Source organism: Heliconius melpomene, chromosome 10 (genome assembly GCF_056956725.1).
Source record: "Heliconius melpomene rosina isolate 202511_hmr_F chromosome 10, ASM5695672v1, whole genome shotgun sequence".
Taxonomy (NCBI): Eukaryota; Metazoa; Arthropoda; class Insecta; order Lepidoptera; family Nymphalidae; genus Heliconius; species Heliconius melpomene.
This window is the reverse complement of record NC_140398.1, coordinates 16,246,157-16,272,398: the sequence shown is the minus strand read 5'-3', so window position 1 is coordinate 16,272,398 and position 26,242 is coordinate 16,246,157. Positions and strand designations below refer to the sequence as shown.

The 26,242-nt window shown below is 30.8% G+C and overlaps 1 protein-coding gene across 1 annotated transcript; it reads left to right on the top strand.

The window, feature by feature from the left end:
• The first annotated feature begins 204 nt into the window (after positions 1-204).
• On the top strand, positions 205-25,581 carry LOC146535932 (protein scarlet-like). Its single transcript, XM_085191620.1, has 12 exons — positions 205-404; positions 8,758-8,987; positions 12,085-12,133; positions 13,130-13,313; positions 17,259-17,411; positions 17,821-18,059; positions 19,951-20,161; positions 20,515-20,543; positions 20,758-20,863; positions 21,173-21,403; positions 22,872-23,007; positions 24,461-25,581. The coding sequence occupies exons 2-12, from the start codon at positions 8,780-8,782 to the stop codon at positions 24,847-24,849; spliced, it is 1,935 nt and encodes a 644-aa protein (XP_085047746.1). The 5' UTR covers positions 205-404; positions 8,758-8,779; the 3' UTR covers positions 24,850-25,581.
• The last annotated feature ends 661 nt before the right edge of the window (positions 25,582-26,242 follow it).

Genomic DNA, 26,242 nt, shown 5'->3' with positions numbered 1-26,242 from the left:
TACCCTTTTAAAACGGATATAATAAATTTTATCTATATACTACGTACATAAATCGATTATTTTCCGCTTCACATAGAATCAATAGTAAATAATAGTTTATAAGAAAAAATCTATAATAATTTCAGTTATTACATTGGTTTAAATGGAAAAACTCATTACATATCTGACGATTTAGTTTTACACTAGTGTCAGTCGCATGTAGTGATTCGATGACGGCGGCCGCGTTGGTACTTAGGCCACTTTAGTAAGAGAACTGGATATAAGCAAAAAAAGCAGGATTATATTATATCATAGCTTTAAGTCTCTACCACGTGGTCGAAGGAAGTGATTTTTGGAAAATTAACATTTTTGTTTAATAAAAATAAAAGTTTTACGTGCGACAGTTCTCTACCGGTTTCTCAAAGGTGAGTCTTCGGTTTAAATTAGATTTACTATTGATATTATGTTTTTTTTATTCATAGGTTTTTTTTAAAATATCGATATGTTACCGTGACATTATCATACTAAGTGCTTTTTTGGAACGCGTGAGGTCTTTGAAATTTATGTTAATTTATTTTTAGCATTTTTAAAATGTTAATTCATATTTAGGAAAGAAAAATACCTTTTTTATTAAATGGTTCCACAGATACCAAAAGGCTTTTAAAAACCGCTACCTCTGAATTTTTATACGTTTTCTAAAAAAAGTAATTATTTAAATTTAGTTTCCGTGTTCTTATTTTTTTTTTATCTGGTACATTCATATTTTGACAAAGACGGGAAAGATGGAAGGCCTTTTCTATTTTAGAGCTTATATTTCAGTTATTTAGGTAACTCTATTCAGATTTGTTCAATATGGGTTTTTTTAATTATACTTCTAAAGTCTTTGCAAAAGATGAAAATGTTATTTAAATAAATTGAACATTTTTAGTTAGATATATCAAATAAGGACATTTATTCATTGAAAGTACACAAAGAAAGAAAATACATACCATTAAAAAAAAGAAAATACATACCATATTTATGTTTTTGATAGGCTAATGAAAAAATTGACATTTTAAAATTGAACCAGTATTTATTTTAATTTTAATATGTGCAAGTTATTATAGCATTGTTTTTAAATATAGGTAATGTAAAAACAAAAAGTAATAAATTGGCGTCCCGCCATTTTAGCAATGCTGCGTGCCGATCGGTGAAAACCAACGCTTTACTTTCTTTCTGCAATTCTGGAAAAAAATATATATTTTGAGCAGAGTCGTAGCGCAGGGAGGCGTGGCACAAGCGTGTCAATGAAAACGTGACAGGTGATGGATTCAATTCCCACAAGAAGAAATGCACGAATATTTAATACTTTAATTTCCCACTCTGGTAACGAGGTAGAGCGCGTAGAGCGTTGAGTTCCGCCATTTAAAACGCCTCCAGAATTCGGTGGAAAGTGAGGAGCGGATGAGCTAGTTTCCCAGGTTCCCATTGCGTACCTATGTGGGGAATATTAAAGCAAATAATAATAAGAGCTTTATTAAGTGACTTCACCTTTACCGTTGCGACAGGTGCATGTAGAAATAAAATAATTAAGTAATGATATTTTAATGACACATTATTTTGTGTTCATTATTATACAAATTTACTTGTTGCTATTCATCATTCTAAATTATAAAATAAGGAATTCTAGATTTGAAAATTGATGGTTTTGATGTTGACCGCTCTACAATTTTAAAAGTGGTTTCCCGCCACTAAGATTATGTAGCGACAAATCTTATATAAGTAGTTGAACTTTAAAAATCAGTTTTACGCTATGATACTTTTTACTTTTCAGATTAATTTGTATTGTTCTGTGTCTATATTACAATTACATAGAATGTAATTGTAATTTAAATTTTATTAATTATATTAATTTTGCATAGTGCGGAATTTAATGAGGCGTAGAGGTTTCAGCAAAGTTAAGCGCTTAACAATAACCGAGTTAAGTCTATAGTTAAGGCTCTATCTGCGACTAAGACATTCTGTTTCTCAGTAGTACAAATTTGTTTTTGCTTAATGCAAAGAAAACAATTCAGCATTAGTTAGGGAATTATCGTATAAAATTGTGATACTCAAAATAATGTAGTAATAACAATTATTTAAATGATTGAAACGTGAATTTAATAGTTTTGTTATAATTTTTAAGCAGTTTGTGTATCATTATTTTTTTACGAATCAAAGGATGTGAAATACACAAAGATATAGGTAAAAGTACGGACTTATCTTAAATTTTGAAGGTAATATCGATAAACCTGTTATTTACCTCATGCAGTTTCAAAACTCTAATTGTCATCACATATGTGTTACGATTCTTCTTATCTTTTTCTTATCTGTTAAAAATGAAAAATACTAATCGAATATTTAAATCGAACTTTAATATGGAAATTAATATGGCAATCTTTTTATTATTCTTTTATGCATGCAAATTAGCTCCTAGCTTCACTATTCATGTTTGGCGATATCACGTGCTCATGCTCGAGTCTAGGAAATTTTCCACTAATAAAAAGATATACATAGATACAATTGATGATTAAAAATCATTATTTTATGTGATACTTCTATCAAGGTACTTGGAGGAAGTACCTTGACAGAAAGAAGGATTAAGGAACTTGAAAGAATATAACAAGATACCATTAAATTGTGGTTATACTTCGGGATTTAATAGATAGCTGTGCTACTTCATAGACAGAGGGAGATTTTTTTTTGTCTGGCGTTTAAGATCATTTAATGTAACGAAACTATTAAAACTATTACTATCGAAGCTTTTTATATTTATTACAAAACGATTTATTTTTAGAACATTTCTTATTATTTCTTCCAAAAAATGGTAGTGTTAGTAATATTTAATATCTACATTTATTCGCTGTGGTGTCGTGTTCTGCCACTCAACACGCAATGCCTTCAGTATTCGGCAGAAAATGGGGTATCTTAACACTAAACGTCCTCTGCCTACCATGCTACACGCGGGATACAGCGTGAAGCTGCAAAAATAAATGTTTCTAAACACTTGATACATACTTTGAGTGGTCTGAGCAATTTAATACATTAAAGTTTTAGGTTTTTCAAACATCCTATATCTTATAAAACAAAGTCGCTTTTCGTGTCTGTCTGTTGTTTCTAACTCTTCTTCTTCTAAACCACCCAACGGATTTTGATGCGGTCTTTACCATTAAGTCGAGTGTTTTTCGTAGAAGGTTTATATATAGTTTATTATTTGTACATTCTTATGTAAATTAACATAAATACGATAAATGTGTATAAAGTCGTACCCGCTGAGACACTTTCGCGCATGCGCTGCTCTAATGGTAAGTACTACATGAAAATAATGTACTGGAGTATTGTTTCTCTCAATAAGATCTACAAAAAAGTCCGCGACAGCATATTCATATCTTTTAAGAATAACGTGTAGTGATCATATTTCTGTCTAAAAACTGTAATTTCAATATATTTTTTATTGTGAGGGATATTTTTCCATAATGGTATAAATCCTTATCCTTTAAAATACTTTATTAATTTTCTACGTTAAACGAAGATAAAATTTGCTTTTTACAATATTTCGAAATTGCAAATAGTTTTACAGAAAAACGCATTTAATTGTTGACACATCCCGCCATTGACACATCAGCTGTATGTTACTCAAGTTTCACTTATCCCTTACTCTCAGCATATAAATAAGTACATTAGTTACGTTGGCCATTTAATGTAGATCAAAACTGTCTTTTACCTTTTTTCATTTTAATAAGTACTTTAGAAGTTGTTATAATATCAAAAAATCCTTGCTGCGAAACGGCTCGCCACTCGCCATGCGTCCGCCGCGCCCGCCTGGCTTACACGCATCGGTGGTTCAGTGGTAGAATGCTCGCCTGCCACGCGGGCGGCCCGGGTTCGATTCCCCGCCGATGCATTCTATTTAATTTTCCTCACAGGCAGCCACGTAGTACTTGCTTTTCATCAGGGACAGAATACCCGCTTCAGCATTAACCACAAGCTCGAAAAAAATCCGCCTGCCTCTATAGCAACGAAGTGTTAGATGTGTTTGCACGTATTGGATAATTGGAGTTGAATGTATTATTTCAGCGCGATATATTTGGATTCATATTTTTTGTAGTAGTTATTAGTAGGTAGGTTTTGGTTTATAATTTCTTCCGTTTAAAAATAGTCATTTAACTATCTAAAAATAGTCATTTAAATATATTTTAATAAGTACTTGAAAAGATTAGTAGCACAGATTTAAAATTACGGTACCTACTAAAAATCCTTGCTGTGTAAAACAATTGGAAAATCCTTATTGAAACTACGAAAATGCGGGTTGTATTAGGGTTTAATTAATTTTCACATTATCTTAAGTGCTTTGCAAACATACATTATATGAAAAATCCAGTAGTAAAAGCGGGCGAAGCCGCAAGAGGGTCGCTAGTTCTCTATAAGACTATAAGGAAATTTATTACGGTTATGTTAGTAATCATGAAATTTGGAATAGTCTATAATAGATATTATATTCCTTATTCACCTAACTGTTTTAAACATACTAACTCTATTTTCATAATAACCGTTAAACATAAATCTAATCTGTACCCAGTTAATAATATGAACTAAAATCCTATGTTCTAATAGAAATATTAAAATCCGCTACAAGTAAAATGATATTCCGAAGAAACTTTACCGCGAAGTGAAAATCCTCCAAACCGCAAGTTTGTAAGGCTTGTAACATTAAATATTAGTGAAATTATTATTGTGAGAACATGGATTAGTAAGCGTTCTTTTACAACGTAAGGTGTGGATATATTTCCCTTTTTAGGGTTCCGCACCTCTTAAGAAAAAAAGGAACCCTTCTAAGATCACTTTGTTGTCCGTCCGTCGATCTGTTTGTCTGTCTGTCAAGAGCCTTTATCTCAGGAACGATTGGAGATATCGAGTTTAATTCCAAACCATATACTCAAATTTACTTTAAAAACAGATACGACCGTTTCTATCGCAAGAAACGCGTATTTCGACAATGTAGTGGGAATCAAAATTATTTGGGTACATCTGGTTGACCTGGAATTATGAAATTTAGGAGCTAGCATACTTAGCTACGGGTAGTATTAGTTCAGGAATACCTCTGAAATCTATACATTTGTGGTTAAATCCTAAAAAATAATAGTCTTAAAAGAGGGCAAAATTTGGTATTAAAGCAGCTAGTTTAGGTGAGGTATCAGATGAAGGAGCTCCGTATGCATATTCCAATATATATTTTACTCGCCCAGAAGTTTCGGAACCACCGAGGACGGTGGGCGAGCCCGACTCAAGCTTGTCCGGTTTTTCTAGCGTACTTTACTTTGTATACTTTAAGAAGGTGGTAGTGGGATCGTAAGAATCTAAGTAGTTATTATTGGATTTCTTGTTTAAAGAAATGTTTTAGTTGGTAGTTTTTGTACTAGACATTTATCCCCTACAAACCTACAAAAAATCCATAACGTATCATTGTATAACGCGTACGTATGTATATATATATATTTTATTTATTTTTTGACATTTGGAAAAAAAAATTAAAAAATGGTCATACTGATAGTTGTATGGTGTCGTCGTGGCGCAGCGGCACAAGGGTGTGACTGTAACGCGACGATTGTGGGTTCGATCCCCACTTGAGGAATCAAAATATTTATTTACATTCATATTTTCATTTCTTCGCTATGGTGACGAGACAAAGAGCGGCGTAGTGTTCCACCACTCAACACCCAATGCTTCCAGAATTCGGTGAAGTGAGGAACGGAGTGTTTTAACGCGAATTTGCCTCTGCCTATCCTCGCTGTGTGAAGCGTGAAGCTGTTATTATTATTAATCATCATTATGATCCACCAGGCTTATATCATAATGGACAGCTTAGATTTGCTTCACTGCAAAAATAAGGCTACCGGGTATACTCGTATATGGGATATGACTTGTAGCGGAAAAAAAAAGAAATTCACTTCATACTAATTATAAAAAATTAAATTAACTTTTGCTTCGATTTTATCATAATTTTGAAAAACTTTGTTTATGTGCTTAATTGCGATAAGCTAATTAACAATAAACATATTTATTTTTTTATAATTCAAAAAGAATTACTGATTTGCAAAACATTTATTTTATCTGTAGACTAATGTAATTTATCAAATACAATTAAAATATTAAATACAGTTGCAATACATTGTATTAATTCTAATTGAACACTTATATTAATTTAATTAAGATGGGAAATGTAAACTTATTGATTTCCTCTGTCTAGTCATCGGTAACACTATTCGAGGTCGACGACATGCGGTGACAGCTTAGCCCTTATATAAAAAAAGGAATCGCTTTTTACCAACAGATAAAAAATTGGACAGATTATGAGAACGGCCTAATAATTTTATGTCAAAACAGGTTTGTTTTATTTTTTGTGATTATTATTTTACTTTTATGTGTTTAGTGAATGTTAATGTGTTGCGTGAGGTCGGTAAAACAAGTTGCGTCCAAATTTTCAAGTTTTCGTGCCTATAATTTAATTTGGTATTTTTAGGTTATTTTATAGAATTGATTAATTTATTCCTTTGTCGTTGTGTTGTCCAAGTATCTGAGATAAATTGTAGGTCGGCGTCTCTGGGCAATATTTAAAATGATGAATTTCACTGTTTCTCACATTTTATGAGCGACTAATTTGGTAGTGTAGGATAGCTGTCATATTAAGTAGAGTATAGAATATTAATTATTTTATAATTAATTTATTAATTATTTTATAGATACTATACTAATTATTAAAATAATTTTAATTTATGTCAATATTAACTTACAAATATTTTTGCTTAAATTCATAAGCTGTCCTAACATTTCATCTGTCAAGTCTATACACTTACACCACGACACCAAATCATTCAAGCATTCTAAACAAGTTTGTGCCCTTAAATTAAAATAATACTATCAAATTAACATATTTTTTTGTAGGTATATATTATGTTGAAACTACGCTCATTCACTGCTGATCAAAGCTGCTCGGTAAAAAGTGGAAAATAATTTTATTATATTATTCGTTTTGGCTCGTTTTCGTTTTAGCGTTCAATAACATAAAAAAATATATTATTTCTTTTTTATTTAAAAAATATACAACCATAATTAGACGAACGTAGTAAAGCAGTGTCTGTCCGTACTTTGTGATTGGAGTGTCAATTCTAATTTGGATAAAGGAATATTACATTAAAATCGTTTTTATTCCTCACTTTAGTAGACTCCGATGGATTCTTTCTGCCACCACCGCGAAAAGTTATTGAATTCTTTTGTTTAGTTCTCCTTCAAAAAATAATTGTGAGTAATATTAGAAATTCAAATTTACAATATTTTTTAACAACATTGTCGAACAACATATTGAACCTTAAAATGGTATAACTTGTTTTTTTATAAACAGATTAAAATAAAACAAACACTATAAATGTGTTACTGTCAATGTTAAGGGAACGCTTGCTACGATTACAATAGTGAATGCAATAAATCGGTTAATCCAATCGTAAACAAACGCAACAAATATACAGACATTTTTTTAAAAAAAGTAATTGTAATTAATGATAAATTACGATTAAATTATATTTTTAGATATATATTACACAAATAATGAAGCACTAAGATTTCATAGCAACTAGAGCTATTAATGTTACCAATGTCGAAATACGCTTAATATAGCCTATTGACACGCCTCTCGTAACGGATAAGTGTTGTATGGGAGAGGAAATCGTTAATGAAGGGTGATTTATTGAAGCTATTTGTTAATCTTTAATAGTAAAGATAGGCAACGGCTTTGTAGATTTTTTCTTTGATAGTATTGGTTCGATTAGGGACTTTGTTAATTTTATAGGAAATTTTACTTTTAAAAATATAGGTATTGGCAGTATACAAGATATTATAGAAGTAGGCGTCATGCTGGGCATGAAATTATAATGATGATGAGGTATCCATAATTTTCAACCGAATAGTATTATTTAAATTTACAAACTTAGTAAATTTTATTGAATGTATTAATAAATAAAATATTATTTATTTGTGTTCTTGTAGTATGAGAATAGAGTACAAAAGCTAAGAAAGTAGAAAGTAGATAGATTGTATAAGAAGGTCAACAACAGCACAACAACAAAAATATATTTTACTTATAATAATAAAATTACAAATTCAAGGGTACCATCTTAATTATTATATCAATTACCTTAAATACTTGTCGGAGTAAAGTGTTTACTAAAAGCATTTTAATACAAAGAAAGAACAGCTATCTTTTACTGGTGCCAATAATATTTTACCTTATTAAATGCTCATGAATTCAATAAATTATCGACATTATGCTAACTATCGACATTATGCAGATGCATATCTCACTTAGCAGATATTAAATTATTACTATTAGTCCTATTAGAATTAAAAAATAAAAAATTAAATAAGCTTCACTCTGTACCCCCCATACAGAAGAGTAGGCAGAGTGGACCTATTGTTAAGACATTTCGTCCTTCACTTTCCGCTGAATTTTAAAAGGCGTTTGCGTTTTGCAAGTTTAGTGGTGGAACACAATCCTGGGCTTTTTGCCTTGGTGTCAGAGCATAGAAAAGAAAAAATTGATTAAAAAATAATTCATTGCCTCGAGTGGGGATCGAACTTACAACCATATATTAGTCCATGCGCCACCATGGCCTCTTGTAGAGTGATTTTATAATTATACTATTATATTGCATAGTGTATGTATATAAAAATTTATAACATTTGATTTTGATATATCATTGTTCACAGTGCCAAATGACGTAACCTCAAAATGAAGGATCTCGGGTTGAAGGTACCTACGCGTAATGTCCTGACAGGCGCAGTGGTTAACTGGGACGATGATGAACTGGCAGGACTTGGAGATTCTCCCGAAAACTTAACGTTATCTTGGAAAGACCTATCAGTGTATAGAAAAAAGAAAATTCAAACAAGTATATGGAGGTCACCGACGTATGAAGAAGTTAAAGTTTTACATGGAGGTTAGTATTTTTTTTTCCAATATACATAGATACAATAGAACTGCATTCCGAGCCAGTTGACGCTTCCGATAGCATTGACAGAATAGATATTTTACTTTAATATCTATTAACGTAAGATATCTGATTTAAAAATGCTTTTTTAGAATTTTAATTTGATTACATGGGTAAAGACATAAATATTGGACGTTGAGTTTTTTTTACACTGCTTTAGATTTTAAAATAAAAAAAAAAGATGTACCTAAAATACCAGAAGCCACATTAAGAAAGCCACTAAAAGTAATGATTGTAACTTATGCCATACCCTAAGATACTCGTTATTATAATATATGCGAATATTTGTGCCTAGTTTTAATTTTTGTATCTGTGATGAGATTGCCAGTAGGCGTCTTAATGATGAAATCAGGTTTAGCAAGTTATTAATAAAAAGGTTACAAGACCTCATCAATTCATTTATATGGAAGTAAAAAATCAATTATCTTTTACAGCGAAGTGACATGTAGAATAAAAAGAAAATATAGAAAATATTCATATTATTAAAATAATCGTCACAACACTAGTGGAAAGTTTTTAAAAAATAAGATTGTAAACAAATTGTAGGTCATGTTTTTGTGTATTACTATGACTGCACTAGCCTTGACTGTAAGGAAGGTGTTACATTATCTCGACGGTTCTTATTAAAAGTGTTATACGATACAGCTTAGAAGGACTTTAATTATAAAGGCATAATGAGCGTTCTCTATTTCGTAGATCGTCTAACTTTTATTGTGATGGTTGTAGGTTCGATGTCAACTCGTGGGAATGATTTCCTTTTTTTTCCTTGGCAAGATAAAACGCGAAACGGGTTGAGTTCCGCCACTTAACATACGAGTACAACTTCTTGAACCTTTTGCCTTTTGACTTTAAAAAAACGTATAAATCATACTTATTATTTTCGTTATTTCACAAGAATATATAATATTTCTCAGTCTACATAAATATAAATTATGATCATTTTAGTTTTTAATAGCTTCTCTAGAATTTAAATACAAATAGACTATTTCTTTAGACGTATATACATAGTTATAGTTCTCAGTTTAAATATATATTATTTATGCTAGTGATTATGTACTTGGTAATAATGATTACATATTACGTATTATGAGAATTTTTTTTTTATTCTCATAATTTTTTATAGTTTCACGCTGTATCCTATAGCAGAGTAGGCAGAGGGAATCTGGAAACCCAGTGTTAAGGCTCCGTTCCCTTTAAGACACTTCCCTTCTCTGTTAATTTTAATCTATGGAAATGAGGTCGATCTATAATTTATAAATGAATTATATATTTAACTAGCGGACGCGCGCAGCTTCGCTTACGTATTCAAGGGTGTATTCTAATAACCCATGAAACATGTGTTCAATAAAATACTTTTAAAAATCTAAATTTCAAATTTTATAAAAATCGGTGGCGATTTAAAGATTTTTCCATACAAACTTTCAACCCTTATTTGCACCCTTAGGGGGTGATTTCTAGAAAACCATGAAACATGTGTTCAATAAAATACTTTTAAAAATCTAAATTTCAAATTTTATAAAAATCGGTGCCGATTTAAATTTTTTTCCATACAAACTTTCAACCCCTATTTCACCCCTTTAGGGTTAAAATTTTTCAAAATCCCTTCTTAGTGGATGTCCAGATTACAAAAGTAAACATCTGTCAAAATTCCATGTTTCTACTATCAGCAGTTACGGCTGTGCGTGCGTCTTACCTCAGTCAGTGAGGACAAGTCCTTTTATATATATAGATAGATAATAAATATTTATGTCAGCTGAGAAATATTATTTATTTTTTACTTCTATTTATAATTTGACTTAGAATATACATAACGTAGTATAATTTATAGCACCATGTCTTTTTAGCGTGTAGTTACAATTTTATAACCATCGACTGATATACGTAATATAGTCATAAAAATAAAATATAAGCTTTATGTGAATTTGAAAATGAATGGAAGGTTAGTTACGCAATTGGACGAAGTTGAAATTGATACAAGTTGATATAACAAATTTTGTTCTTTCCCTTCATTTAAAGTTTTAGCTTTTTTATTATTTACAGATAGTGTTACTTTGTTTCACCTCCAGTGTCTCGGATTTTTCAATAGCAAGGTTAACTGAAAAGTTTTTTAAAAGGTCAAAAAAGATGTCTTTCTCGCTCTATCTCATTAGATATACATATATATAAACCTATACACCTATGTATGTATGTAAGCCGGAAAGAATAGTTTATTGCAGCCCAAACTTTTTACTGATTGAACTCTCCACAGTCAATACTGTCGACGAGTCGTGGCTGCCCTAATTTTAGATGTTCATTTTTTTATAGGTCCTTTTTATTATTTTTTTCCCTAGTATAAATGCTTTGAAAAAAATGTATAGGAAACCTAACTTCGAGAAATTAACTTAGGTATAGGTACTTACCATATTTACCATAATGAAAATCATCTAAGGTATGTGATATTGCAACACATTATAATGAAAGAAATTAGCTAAAGTAATTACGATTAAAATAATTATCGATTATTTGTTAATATTGTGAAATACATTTGGCATTGGCATTTGGCATTTTACGGAATAGTAAATAAGAGAAAGAAAGAGAAAAATTGAATGAATTTATTAGATCTTTGTGAAATCATCATACCAGTGGGGGATTTACACATTTTCAAGCTGTAGGCTGGTTATTTTTTACCGCCATTACCTCTACAATTGTTAATTCGTAGGTTATTGCTACAAGCTAATAATTTCCTTGAATTTGCAGTTTTTTAGGTATAGTCTAAGCTAAGCAGAGTAACGAACTAATGATAAACATTAATAAATTTACTGCATTTATAAGTCGGTCAATAGATTGCAATAGCATCGATGACACGTCAACCACTAACGGCGGTTCCCGTTTGGTCAAATACAATCATCAATTATTATTTCCAAACCTTTAAAATTCATGCCAGGACTAGTCTCTAAAACTCTCCTATCTCTATGTATAAAATATTTAAAAGAAAAAAAATATATTTACTTTACTATTATGTTGGAGTGCTATAACGGAATTTTAATGTTTCTTTTCTTGTTTTCAGTGAGCGGAGTCGTTTCGTCGGGCAACTTAGTGGCTTTAATGGGTTCAAGGTGAGCTTTGAACTTAAAAATGTTATATACATATTTTATAAAACCAATACTATTGCAATGAAGTGCATGTGTTTTTCTATAAGAAATGATAGAGTTTGAATCCCAAAAAGGTTCTAAATATACTATTTTTCCTTCCATTTAATTAAAATATTACAACAATTTAGTGGAAGCTGAAAGTAAATAAATGTATTCACTGACATTCCAGAGGATGTGCCTTGCCATTTCTTTTTATTCAAAATAACAATACCTATGTAGATATGTATAATATATGCGTACTTGCATCACGTTCTTATTTTATACAAGTTAACAAATTTTAACCTGTTATTGTACTAAAATCCATAAACTTATAGTTTTTTCAATATTGTTAATACCAATTATATTGTAAAATAGAATATTGAACAACATACATATGTATATTAGTAAGGTAAGGTCACCGTGATCACCTCACTAGAAGCACGGAATCCGGTGTCGCAACAAGGGCTCAATGTTGCGCTATCATATTATATTCAAATTATCATAAATTATAATTTTTGGTATCTCTTCTCCGAAGCCATTTGTAAAATTAAAAGCTGCTATTATTCGTTGAGAAGAAGTAAACTTTATTGATATACTCTTTCCTAATTATTATTTATATTCTCTAGTATTGTTTAACAGTGTTCCGCTACTGACTTTGCCCGTCGTCTACATGATTATAGCTATATTAATAGTAGTAGATCTCGTTATTATTATAAGTAGTTTAGTTAAATGAAATTTAAGGTTATATACACCTAAATCGGTTGATTTTCCTTCATTCATATGCTTGTGTAGAGTATGGACACTAAAACACTTTGGCTGTAATATTATTTGTTATACATAAAGTGCAAAAGAATTCCCGTAGAGGCAGTCGTGGCGTAAGTAAACACTGAATTTACAAACAATAAATGATCTACATATACAAATCTGTTACATATTTTATCCTTTCTTTATATTTCTATATCTAAAGCTTTTTGTCCCTAGTGGAGCCGGAAAGACAACACTACTCGCCGCCATCAGTAGGCGGGACAAAAGCGCGATTTCCGGTTACTTAATGTTGAACGGCCGTCTTGCTGGAGCTGACCTGATTGCTAGGATATCGGGATTCGTACCTCAGGAGGATTTGTCGATCGATGACCTGACTGTGGCTGAACATATGGAGTTTATGGTAAGTTTTGCAATTCTTTGTATAATTAGATGATGATGATGATGATGAAAATAGAACAGCCAATTATAGAGCACTCTAATAAATAAATTTATTTTAGAAATATAATTCATGTAAAATATAACCGATTAGCAAGAATAAATTTGAAATATAGTTCGTTTTTATTGTACCTATTTTTTATGTGAATAATTTATATATGCTTAAAAGATTTTTTTAGTTTCACCCTGTATCCCGCACATAGCAGGGTAGGCAGAGAGAATCTGTGAAAGTGGAAACCCAGTGGTAAGAGACTCTGTCTACTTCCTTTCTCCACTTTCCGCCGAACTTTTTGTTTGTGCACTAGGACTAGGACACTTTTGAACACTAGGGTAGTGCAAAGATAAATAAGTTTAAAGTATTATTTTCTATTTGTATCTACTGTCTAGTGGTATCTTTTAATTATTTAATTCCGCCCATTCAAACAATATGAGTACATCAAACTTGTTCTATAACCCTATGGGATCTCCTCTCCTCTGAGACCAACAATTAGCTGAGATATTAAAACCATTTAAAGAATTTATTTTCCGGTAAAACTTAATTAACGTTTTTTTTAATCGTAGCAATTATGTAGAAATTTCGTAGAAAACTGTTGGTTATTTTGCGGTTGTACACTAACGTTCATTTATATTTTCATTCATTAAGATATCGTGGGCGTATTTCTGTAATTATTCGCTTCTTCTTTTTTTACTTAACATGTAATTGTCCGCAAATCAGTCAATAGTGAGAAACGAGGTTTCTTAGCACTAGGTTACTTTTGCTTATCCGGGAAAAATCGAAAATCTGTTTTTTCGTCTAAGTTTTATATAAATTGACACCAAATGCCAAACATATGATAAACAGAAAGAGAATATATAAATCATCGTAGTCTCTATCTCTATTCTCTTTGCCTGTTATGCGACGAAAACTTAACCATGCAATACTTTTTTTTCAATTATGACCTGACCCTGAAAATGACATGAGACTCACAAATGATGCGTTCAATGAGATAAATACAATATGCACCACAAGGAAATGAAAAGGAAGTAAAACCAATTAAATTTATAATTTAAATTGCAATGGATATTTAAATATAGATAAATATATGATAAATACAATGTAAAATTATAAGAACGAACTTTGTAAGTAGACTTGTTCTGGTAGGATCGTGTCTAGCTAATAACGAAATAACACACATCTTAACTACATAATTATGGAGACACGGGTAGCCTAGGACGTCTCATTTCAACCGGTTATGTCTGTCGCTTGTTCATACGAAATTATTATACTTTATTCGTAGAAGTCCAAGAATATTATTACTAGATATTGCTAGATTATTTTTGTACTTCTGCTACACTAGATACTTATGAAGAGGTAGACGCGTAGAGTTTCGTAGCGCAATAAAAAATCTATTGACTCTTTGTAAGTAATAAAGTAAGTAAGTAATAAGTATATGGTTAAGTATATGGTTGAAATTTAATTTAATGATTAGTAAAACGTGAGGCCAGTCGTGGCTCAGGGGCACAAGCGTGCGACTTTAAATGCGACAAGCTGTTGGTTTGATTCCCACTAAAGGAAATTAAATATTTTCATGTTTTTCCTCTGGTAACGAGGTAAAAGGTGGCATTGAGTTGCAAAAACTGAGGAACAGAGTTGAAGTGTCTTAATGAGAACAGAGTTTATTAATGTATAATAATTATTACTGTATTGGGACCTAAGCTACGTACGAGTATAACTACAAGTTTTACGAGGATATAATTATTAAGTAATTCAGATTCTTAGATTTTATTACATAGTTTGTTACAGCTCGACTAAATAAAAACATGTTAATAAGTATGAGGACCAACAGCATACAAAGGGGAGGTTATGTTTTAGAAACTTTATATTTTTTTAAAAACAAAAGGCGCTCTAAAACGTTCTTCTCTTTAAATTAACTATAATCAAATTAAAATTTTAATATAAGTTTAATATCAAAGCAACATAATTTACATATTTAATGACTTGCCTCACTTTAAAATTTTCAAAATGTATAAGAATATATTCAATAAGACCGACGCAATCAAAATCAAATTAAATATTGCACTTAATGAATGTCATTAAAGAACATTAATTGCTTAATCATAAAAAGTTTTTGCGTAATATTTATAACAAAATGCATTCCTTCTGAATGATTTTTTAACTTCAATTTGTATCCCACTGATTACCACATTTTAAATACATTGTATGTCGATTAGCGAAACTCAACCCCGCTTAGTCTTTTTACTAGAGCGAAGAAATTAAAATTCAATCCCTGAAAGATCCCACAACCATCATTTTTACACTTTACAGTCATACGCTGTGCCCGAGTTTGGAGAACAACCCTTGATTTAAATATTACAATATACTAATTTTAATTTGGGCCACGCAAGAACTAAGTAGCTAGCTTATTTTGGGTAACTTGGATTCCGCCAAGTGGGTGTCCAGATCTTCGATATTGATCTCAACTGTCATTAACTTATTAATTTGCTTTATCAGACACCGTTTTTATGGTTCTGGCCTAATGGTTCCTATTTGAATCGTTCGACCAGTTCCACTACACCGGTCATTGGATTAATATACGTTTACAATATCATATTACAAATCCAACGGCGATATTGAAGATGATACTCCCATATTATATTAAGCTTTTTTAAACTATATATTTTATATGCTTAGGATTATCCACATTTTGGCTTCACCAGGGTGTAAATAAGATTTGATAAACTAGTCGTCGCCCGCAATTTTTGATTGTGTGGATTGTACGACGAAAAATGGTAAATCTTATTGTTTTCAGTTCTTGTAGGAATTAGAAATACTCTTTTAATACTCTCCCACACTACATGGCAAATTTCAACTTAAGTCTAGTACACTAGTTTAAACTGTACGATGTCTGTCAGTTACTCAGTAAGGGAAGAGATTTAAATGTAATGTAAATTTTGTGTTTATTTCTATTCCTTCGTTCTGATAAGAAGTTATCAAAGAGGGGAAATGATAATAAGTCATTCCCTGGTTGGAAATCGAACCCTCAACCGTCGCGTTAGTAGTCAGACGCTGTGCCATTAAGCCACGACGGCTTTACAATAGAAGCGTATTTTTCTTTTTCCAATAATATTAATACATTTGTCTACATCTATTTGTATTCTAGCGATATAAATAGCCATGTTGAATATATTAAAATTTTATTTTTAAGAACACTAATCCTTTATCTAAAATTAGCATAATTGTTTCAAACATTTGAAAGCTTCTCACGGTTTGTGGACTAGCTAAATAATTATTTATTTAAAAATATACGAAAATAGGAAAGACATTATTAAGATTTAGTTTATCGTTAGATTAATATATTTGCATATATTAATATTAATTCCTCGCAAAATGTGAATTTGGAATTGACGACACTTAGCGAATGTCGTATTTATATACACTATTTGGATATATTTACAGTGTCATACATAATCGAATGTTTACGTTACAATATAGGTACGATATATATTTACTTAAGGTTCAATAGCCTCAAAAATAACCGGAGCCTTTAGGTCTGCCTGATTCTTTGCTCGTCTGTCAAGACAAGTTTTCCCAAGATTGCGTAAAGGTGTCGAGCTTAAATTATTATCAAGTATCTACAGGCCCTTGAAGCACAGAAACTAATCGTCTAACTTTCGTTAGTCAACTCAATCAAAATTGTTTCGACGCATTGTTTTTATCGCATTTTCGATTGTTTTTTACTCCAAATTGTATACCAAAAAAATCGTCTACCAATCAGCCCATATGTTACTGTCAATTATTGTATTGTACAGACAGTTAGGGGTTCGAGAATAATTTTACTATGGTACCTTCAGAGCAATTCTTGCTAAGACAAGGTAATAATTCGGATCAAATTATATCTCTTATTTCTTATTGGCTTATATTCTTCAACAGGCTCGTCTGATGATGGACAAGAGGGCAACAACAGCGGTGCGCGCGAGACGAGTGACACAATTGTTAGCCGATTTAGGAGTAATGTCTTGTACTAGTACAAAACTTAAAGCTCTGTCTGGAGGAGAGAGGAAACGAGTCGCATTGGCTGTTCAGGTAAATAAAAAATATGATTTTTTTTATCTATTTTATTATGAAATTAAATTTCTTTTTCCTAATTAAGACTCTTCCGTCACTCTCTTCCGAATTCTTATCGTGTCTTGAGTGGCAGAACTTAACTCCGCGCTTTGTCCTGTTCCGTGAACTGTCGCGTTTACAGTCGCACGCTTGTACCCCTGCCACGACGGTTTCTATATTTTTATCGACGACTTTCGACGGATCAAAAATTTAACTAATTTGAAAGGAGCCTGAGTTTGATTGATTAAATTCCACCATTTAACACACAATGTCTCCTCGTGCTCAATTATGCCAAGGTCTAACATCTTGGCACTAGATTTTCTCTTCCAACTCTCCTTGTTTTTTATGATCTTTTATTATATTCACCTTTTTTTTTTATTCCTATTAGTTACTCAACGATCCACCTATACTATTCTGCGATGAGCCCACAACAGGCTTGGACAGTTCAGCTGCAAGTGCAGTTGTATCACGTTTACGAAGGCTAGCCATAGGTGGTAAACTAGTCATCTGTTCCGTGCATCAACCAGCATCTGGAGTGTTTGAACTGTTCCACCAAGTCGTTTTATTAGCAAATGGCAGTATAGCCTTTCATGGGACTATTGAACAGGCTGATCAGTTTTTTGCCTCGTAAGTAAAGCTTATACTTATATTTTTTTAGCTTCACGCTGTATCCTGCATATAGCAGGATGGGCAAAGAGAACTGGGGTACGCTTGTGCGCAATGACGGCATCTTAGTCCTTACAAATTTTGAAATATTCATATTTCATTACGTATTTATAACAGATATATATGTATATATGTTTATTGTTTTACTATTATGCTAAATAAGCAATCTTAAAATAAGAGTTTAGAGAGTGTGACTGGATAAAATACGACGCTAGACAAAATAAAAGTGTTGCCATAATAACTCTAAATAAATAGTAGATGAAAATGTAATATGGGACTGATTGTTCGAATTGTGTCCAACTGCAATGCAGAACGCGGAAGAACAGCAAAAAGATAATAAAATTGATTGATTGATTATCATTTTATTTATATTTTCAAAAGAATTTAAATGTGGAGTAGAAATGTCGCGTTATCGTGATGTCTTTACGAGATCATAAAATTTCTTTATCTCTAATCTTTAATACAGTCTCTCTAGATACGCGGTCTATAAATTAGCTCTACAAATATTTAGCTAAAATTATATAAAGGTCAATAAAACCTTTACACAATATAATTTACAATTAAAGTATCATTTGGTGGACGTTTATCAGATATTTATCTTTTTACTAATCCAGTTCTAATTTTAGTTCTTAATTAGTGGATGTTTGATATTTCCATCCTAGTATAATGGATTATTAATTGACGTCGGCATGTGTTAGACTGATAGTAAGTCTAATTTTGAGTCAGATTAGACATAGTGATAGATCTATCTATCCTTTTTTCGCTGTTCTGATCCTTGCCTGAAAAAATCTAATATAAAAGTATTGTATTGTGGTCGGATTCAACACGCAAATCTCGCAAATAACAGTGCAATAGGTCGTAAATCGGGTAAAATAGTATTGAAAAATAGAATACATTAGATTGATGATAATAGTAATAATGATAATAATAAAGTAGACAGATATATTTAGATAAAAGCATGTTAAAATGGGCGTAAAGAAGAGAACGAAGTGATTCTTATGCTGTGCCTTTTGTGCTGTATAGAGATTATAAGAATGTGCAAGTTTTAACTAAATATATAATGTTTTTTCAATTACACTTTTATATTTAGTTTTACATTTAGCTCTAGGGAAACAAATTGAAGCCACCATATCTCACAGCAGGTTATTGACTTTACAAGTGGAAAATATAAAAAAAGATTTCGAGAAAAAAATCAAATTCAAGTTCTTCCTTGTATAAAATTAATAAAGCTCAACTCGGAATATAAAAACATTCATATAATGTTTTTATTTCCATTTTATATCCAAAACAGTTATTGACCTACAATTATTTACAAATTTGAATATTGTGAGTCATATTAGTATTCGACAAATTGTCTCGAATGTTAAATAATTTTATACAACATGTATGTACAAATGTAGGCTGAGCATTACCTTTACAATTTGCATAAAAAAAAATAATATTATTAAATGTTTTTTTCTGTGGAATAATTTTATTTAATTTGTGATGATAATAATGATTGTTATAGTTTTTATTTTGTTTAATTGTATTACATTATACGAATAAAACTGTTGTAGAGTGAATCAAAATCCCTGACTCTCACACAACAACATTTATTACCACCTCTACCATTATATTATTTTTGATATACTATTTTAAGCAAGGGTTGAGGTTCTCAATTCAACTTATTATTATTCAAATACTTATAATACTTCATTTTGTAGCAGTTGATAAAATAACCATAGTCTCCGAATAAAAACTTAAATGTATATGACGAAATTATGACGAATTAATTAATATTGTCGAAATTATTTTATTTTCATTTTCTAAATTATGAAGTTTCTGATAAACAACTAAAAGAATTATTCCCCAGCCTCAACTATAAATGCCCAGTGGGTTTCAATGCAGCGGAATATTATGTAACTTTGCTCGGAATAGAGATAGACAAGGAAATGGAGAGCAGAGAGAGGATACGTCGTATTTGTAACGAGTATCAAAGATCGAGTATAGCGGCCGCCATTGAAAATAAGGTGGGCGATGTGAAGGACGAAATGGAATATTTTAATGGAACTGCTGATGAAAAAGTAAGTGCAAATGTGTATAAAAAGTATTTTTATGGTACTTTTTTACAGGTTATTGTCATTGTTAAGGGGAGGAGATAAAAGATAGTTAGATAGTTGAAAGCTATAGGTTTCAATTTTTTTTTCATAATAATAATATAGATTGAGTAAAGTATAGCAATATTTTTAGATTAAAATATAATGTATGGTATCGATAGTAGATACTAGATAGTATTCATTCGTAATAGATTCCAGTCCTTAAACTTTCATCTTTATTATGTAAAACTTTTTTGTTATTTTTATATAGTGTATTAATTTTATTTTTATTTAGTGTATTAATAATTTTATTAATTTAAATTATATTCTTTATCTTTTAGAACGTGTATTTCGAGCGATATTTAACTCTGTAAGTAAACAAATATCTGTACTTATTATAAATATGAACAAACATATATACATACTATTTGACTTACCTTATTGGTACTAATATGTATGGTATTTTAATTAAATAAAATATTGTAATTTCAGAATATATGGAAAACAGTTTAATTTTCATTAATGTAATGTTTTAATTTACATAGTTTAATATATGAATTATTCATGTGTTTGAAACTTTGCAGAGTCAAAGTGAACTACTTCGTACAATTCTACTGGTTGATGTGGAGGAATATAATATCTGTAAAACATAGCAAATCTATATGGATTGCAGAGTTTGTGCTTTTAATGGTAAGAAAATTTATAAAAAAACATTATAATTTGCATATAATAGTAACATCCGCACTTAAAAACGATATTTAGTTTTTAATTGATATTAAATCGGCAAAATTTAATAATAGCTATTGAAGAGATGAAAGTCTCTGATTGTAACAGTTTTTTATCTGTCTTATAATTTCTGTTGATTTAGTCCAACAAATTTTTAAAAAGGCGTTTAATAAATTATGAGTAAGAAAGTTCTCATCTATCTAATACTACCTGAATTCGTAAATTTAATTTATATGAAAATATTTTAAATGAAATTAACCAATTCTCTTTTAGTTTGTCGGCCTCATAATCTCCATACCCTATATGGGTCACTTCAAAGAGTTAGACCAAAGGGACATACAAAACGCCGAAGGTCTTCTGTACTTGACTATAACGGAAACAATATTTTTATTTATTTACGCGGTCTTCTTCACGTTTCCTGGTGAAGTGCCCATTCTGTTGAGAGAGACGGCCAGCGGGCTTTATGCTCCGTTGCCGTATTATCTATCTAAGGCTATATTTTGGGTAAGTATTTTTTTCTTTAACTTATTTTAAAGTTTTTGTTTCAACACATAGAACACAAAAGAATAAAAAAATATAAAGTTTGATTTTTTAAGTATTTTACTTGTACTTAAGTACTTTTTTTGTAATTATGAAATTTTAATGTATTCTGTTTATAAACTAAATTATGTATTCACTTAAAAACATAAAAACACGTCCAAGAATCCATCGCTTCAATTAACACATATCTTGTCACATCTCAGTTTTATTTATGTGTTATTCCAATTTAAAGTAATGCAATTATATCTCGCGAAAACATTAATACTTAAAAGGCTTCTTTTCACCGAAGTGTCATTAAAATGAATCCACTAATTCAAAGTGATGTAAAAAATAACAATATTCGTTATGTATTTTTAAAATAACAAGAAACGTATAAATTTTTTATGTAGCGGGGTTTGGACCCGTCTTTCTTGGCATGGCATTTTTTTACGTCCACGCTGTATGCTGCAGACACTTCCGTTTCCCACTTTCCTCTGAATTCTGGAAACTAGTTGACTGGCGGAAATCATCGCTGCGCTTTTAACAATCTGTCGGGAACCGAACCCACAAACTAATTGTAATCAAGACAGTTGCGGGTCCGACCCATTTTCATTTCCTCCACGTGGCAAGAAAACATAGCACCACGTTGAGTTTTGCCACTCAACAAGCAGTGCTTCGAAAATTGGGGAAAGATGCGAAATAGAGTTCAGTGTGTAGGTAAAACTAAAAAAAATAATAGTCAGAAATTCATGAGTTAGTAGAACATTAGTATGAAGGAGTTTTAGTTAAGAGAAAAAATAACCTCTTGCATACAAACGTGGCAGCTAAAGATCTCTTAATTATACACGTCAAACATGTATTTCATACTGACAGCTCATTTTTGTTACAACACACTTTGAAAATGTAATTATAGGCGTTTTATTCGAACTTTGTTACTTAAAAGTTACAAAAACCGTTAACACTTTATATTTAAAGATAACAAAGTTAAAAACAAGTTTTTTTTTAATTGTTGATAATGCATACAGAAAATATTATCAAATTTATATTTATTAATATGTATACTGAGTTCAATGTAACGGTGAAGCAAAAAGTTGTAGATTCGATCCTAAATTGGGGTACGATTTTATTTATATTCATTTCCTTACTCTAATAAGATAAAGTAAGATTTTTAGTTCCGCAACTAAATTCACTAAGGCTCGTATCGAGATCGATCTTGGGTAGTAATAGTATTCATAGATTATTTAATGGCATCTCAAGATCGATCTCAGAGTTGAGCGCGGTTTACAAATAAGCCTATGTTTGTGAGTGTGGCGGAATGTTGGCTACGGAGTATCTGAACACAAAGTTCTCTTTTTCTCTATTAACAGATCCTTGCGGTAAAAGAGATCTTTGTGGTGCAGCGGCCAATACGACGGTTCTAGTAATACATTTCTAAGTAAACACTTAATTGCAGATACCTCGCGCGGTAATCGAACCAGTACTCTTCGTTACCCTGATCTTCAATGTGGCTGGTCTGCAAGGAGGTTTCATGAACTGGCTCGGTTTTTGTTTCGTCTGCATTCTTTGCGCAAACTACGCGAATGCTTATGGTAAAATATTTTTATTATTCAAAAGGTTTTATGCGAGTGTTTTTTTATATAGAAATTAAGTATAATTGATGAAGCATTATTGTGAGTTTTATTGTTAGCGAGCGAAGCGAATGACGGTTGGAGAGTGAAGCTAACAGGACTTTTACGCGACTTCTAAATACGTATACAAATTTCCTAATTTATATTAGTTTAGATCTATCCGGGATTAGCATTAGATATTTATCACCATTATTTTTATGTTCTTTTTAAAGCATATTTTACATATCTAGTTTGGTTTAATGTGTGTCTACGAATGCGTTTGAAAAGCGGAATCTGATAAATATGTGAAATAAAATAATAAAAAAGCAAGTTCCATATAAAAATAGCAAATAAAAGAATATTCTCAGGAAATTTGCATCACTTAGCCTTAGATTTTCATGACATTAGACGAGATATGGCGTTAATCCAATTTCATTAGCATTTTGTAGTGATTTATAAAAAATGTTATCTAATTTATTGTTTAAATTATTATTATAAAATATATATTCGTAGTAAATTTAAACATAAAAATATATATTACTAATATATTATTTAAAATATTTTTTTAAGAGATGAATAAAATATGTCATGAAATAAGAGATGTTTAAAGAAATATCGTATTGGATTAGTAAAAAAAGGAAAAAAAAGAATTATGAAGAAAGATGCTTATGAAGAAAGATACTTACTTAATACTATATATTGCCAGGGTGTTCAAAGGAAGTTCCCTGCTGGTGTTAGATAAATTACACATTCTTAATACGACGGAAAGTAGAGAACGGGGAACAAAGTGTCTAAACACTAGGTTGTCTAGTTCCCTCTACCTAACTCTTCTTCCTCCTGGCATTAATCCCTCTACCTAACTATGTGTGGGATACTACTGCATGAAGCTAAAAAAATAATAAAATTAAAGATGCGTTTTGAATGAAAATGTCAGTAGAATATGTTAATGAAGCGCGTTGTGATGCGTCGTTTTTGATTTTAACCGGTTTTTATTATATAAAAACGTGACTTTACCTGTTCATATCCCCTTCCTGATCGAGTTTATTGACTTAAAGGAAAGTTTTGGGTTATTAATTTATATACACTATATAAATAAAAAAAAGTCTATAACTGGACGAATTAAAAACCAGTTTATTTTTTAAGTTTATATTTAAGTGTAACGATGAAAACTAGCTACTTCTCGGATTATTGCTCTAGTGTATTGGTGTTACTTCCTTATTAGAGGATGAAAATATAGAGTGCATTCAACTTGGAATATATTAAGTAACAAAAAACAAATTTATCGCTAATAAAAATATCTTAGCGACAAATCTTTTCGTTTTTTATAAAAAAATATAAAACAAATTTATGGTCATTGCAAACGCGATGGTTGAAAACTAAAAAATTACCTAATAATATTCATTACAACGAATTAAATAATAACTTTTCTTTATAGGATCCTTCCTATCATCTGTGTTTGATAAAATGGAGACAGCAGCGCTAGTGTCGGTGCCTTTCGAACTCGTTGGCACCATGTTCTCCGGAATATACCTCAATCTGGGCAGTGCGTCCCCCTACGTTTCCTGGATAAAATACATGTCTGGGTTCTACTATGGAGTCGAATCTATATCTATACTTCAATGGGATTCCATAGAATCCATAAATTGTGTTAGTATAAAAGGCATGCCCTGCATAAAGACGGGTCCGGATGTTTTGAAGAGATTTGGTTATGCTGAAGAAAATTTCTGGAGAAATTGCATTTGTTTACTTGTAATGTATTTTATAGCACATATTGTTGCTTTTCTTATGGTTATCAAGAGGAGTAGAGGCACACCGGTGTATTAAATGTAGATATTGTTTTTATTTTGGTAACGATGGTAGCTGCGGGTTCGATTCTCGCTTCATTGACTCTTTCTAACGCATACGAAGGTATAGCATTGATGTCATATATTTATCGTAATGGATGCCATTTAATTTTTTTTATTTATGTTTGTTTTTCCATTGGTAATTGTAATCAAAATGGCGTTTTTTATTAAAAATTAGATTCGTTTCATTTCATCTAAAATGTTAACGTTTTATACAGCGTGATATAAAAAAGAATACTGTTCTCTTTGGAAATCGACTATAAGAGATAAATCTAAACTGTGTTCACTGCTATATTTTATAGTTATATTATCTATTCTATAATAATGTAATTAATATAAGACAATAATATTGAATGATATCGTGCGTGAGATTAGGAGCGCCTGTTTATGTGAATTAAAGGTAGTCAGTGCAAAAGATGACATCCACATTATTTAACATAATTTTACCTAACTTATATCCTAAGTATAATGAATTTTTAACCGACTTCATTTAATAAAAGTACTAAAAAGCAAATAGAGCTGGAAATTATATTATTATTATATATTTTTTAACATTTTTAGTATATCATGTGGATTACTTTAGCACTGACTACCTCAAATAATATATACGAGTTATGTATTTGTAGGTTTCTCAAAGTAACCAACAGCCGTGGCCAATAAAATGAATTTAATTAATTATAGGATTAATTATTTTTTAATAAATACTTTTTTTTATTATTAAACGGGTTTTATTTTCTTATATTTTATTAATAATGTATCCTCCAAAATAAGAAAGTATGTAGAAGTATATAAGGTTTTTTGTAAGGTAAGTAATATAATAATGAAAATAAAAATAAGATTTATTAACGGCTTATCTGATTTAAATGCAATTTTCAATTTTGTATTTTAGCAAACTTCAGTTAACATCAAGTGTTTGTTTTATTTAAACATTTCATTCCCCCGTGGGAACCCGCATGCGTTCTGTTTACAGTCGTCTGCTCCACGATAGTTTAAAAACATCTCCTATAAAATCTCCTTATACACACAAAGAGAACAATTTACGATTGTGAAAGATGTAAACAAATCAAACGGTTATTCAATGATAAAATTGTAAATCGTTTAAGTAATTGCCCCATTCCGTAGCGGACGTAGCTAGCAACACGCTCATGGTGCGCACCAAGGTCGATCATGTCATAATTTCTAACATTTTTGTGGTAAACTTAAAAAAACCTTGAGAAATGGAATAAATTTAATATTTAAAATCATTAATGGGAAATCATCATGTATACTGAGATACTGTGTTTTCCACTCCTTACTGTGTCTTCCTCTCTTATTATAAGTAATTTTGGTAATAAAAAGATCAAAAATATTATTATACTCGCTGTAAATTTAAA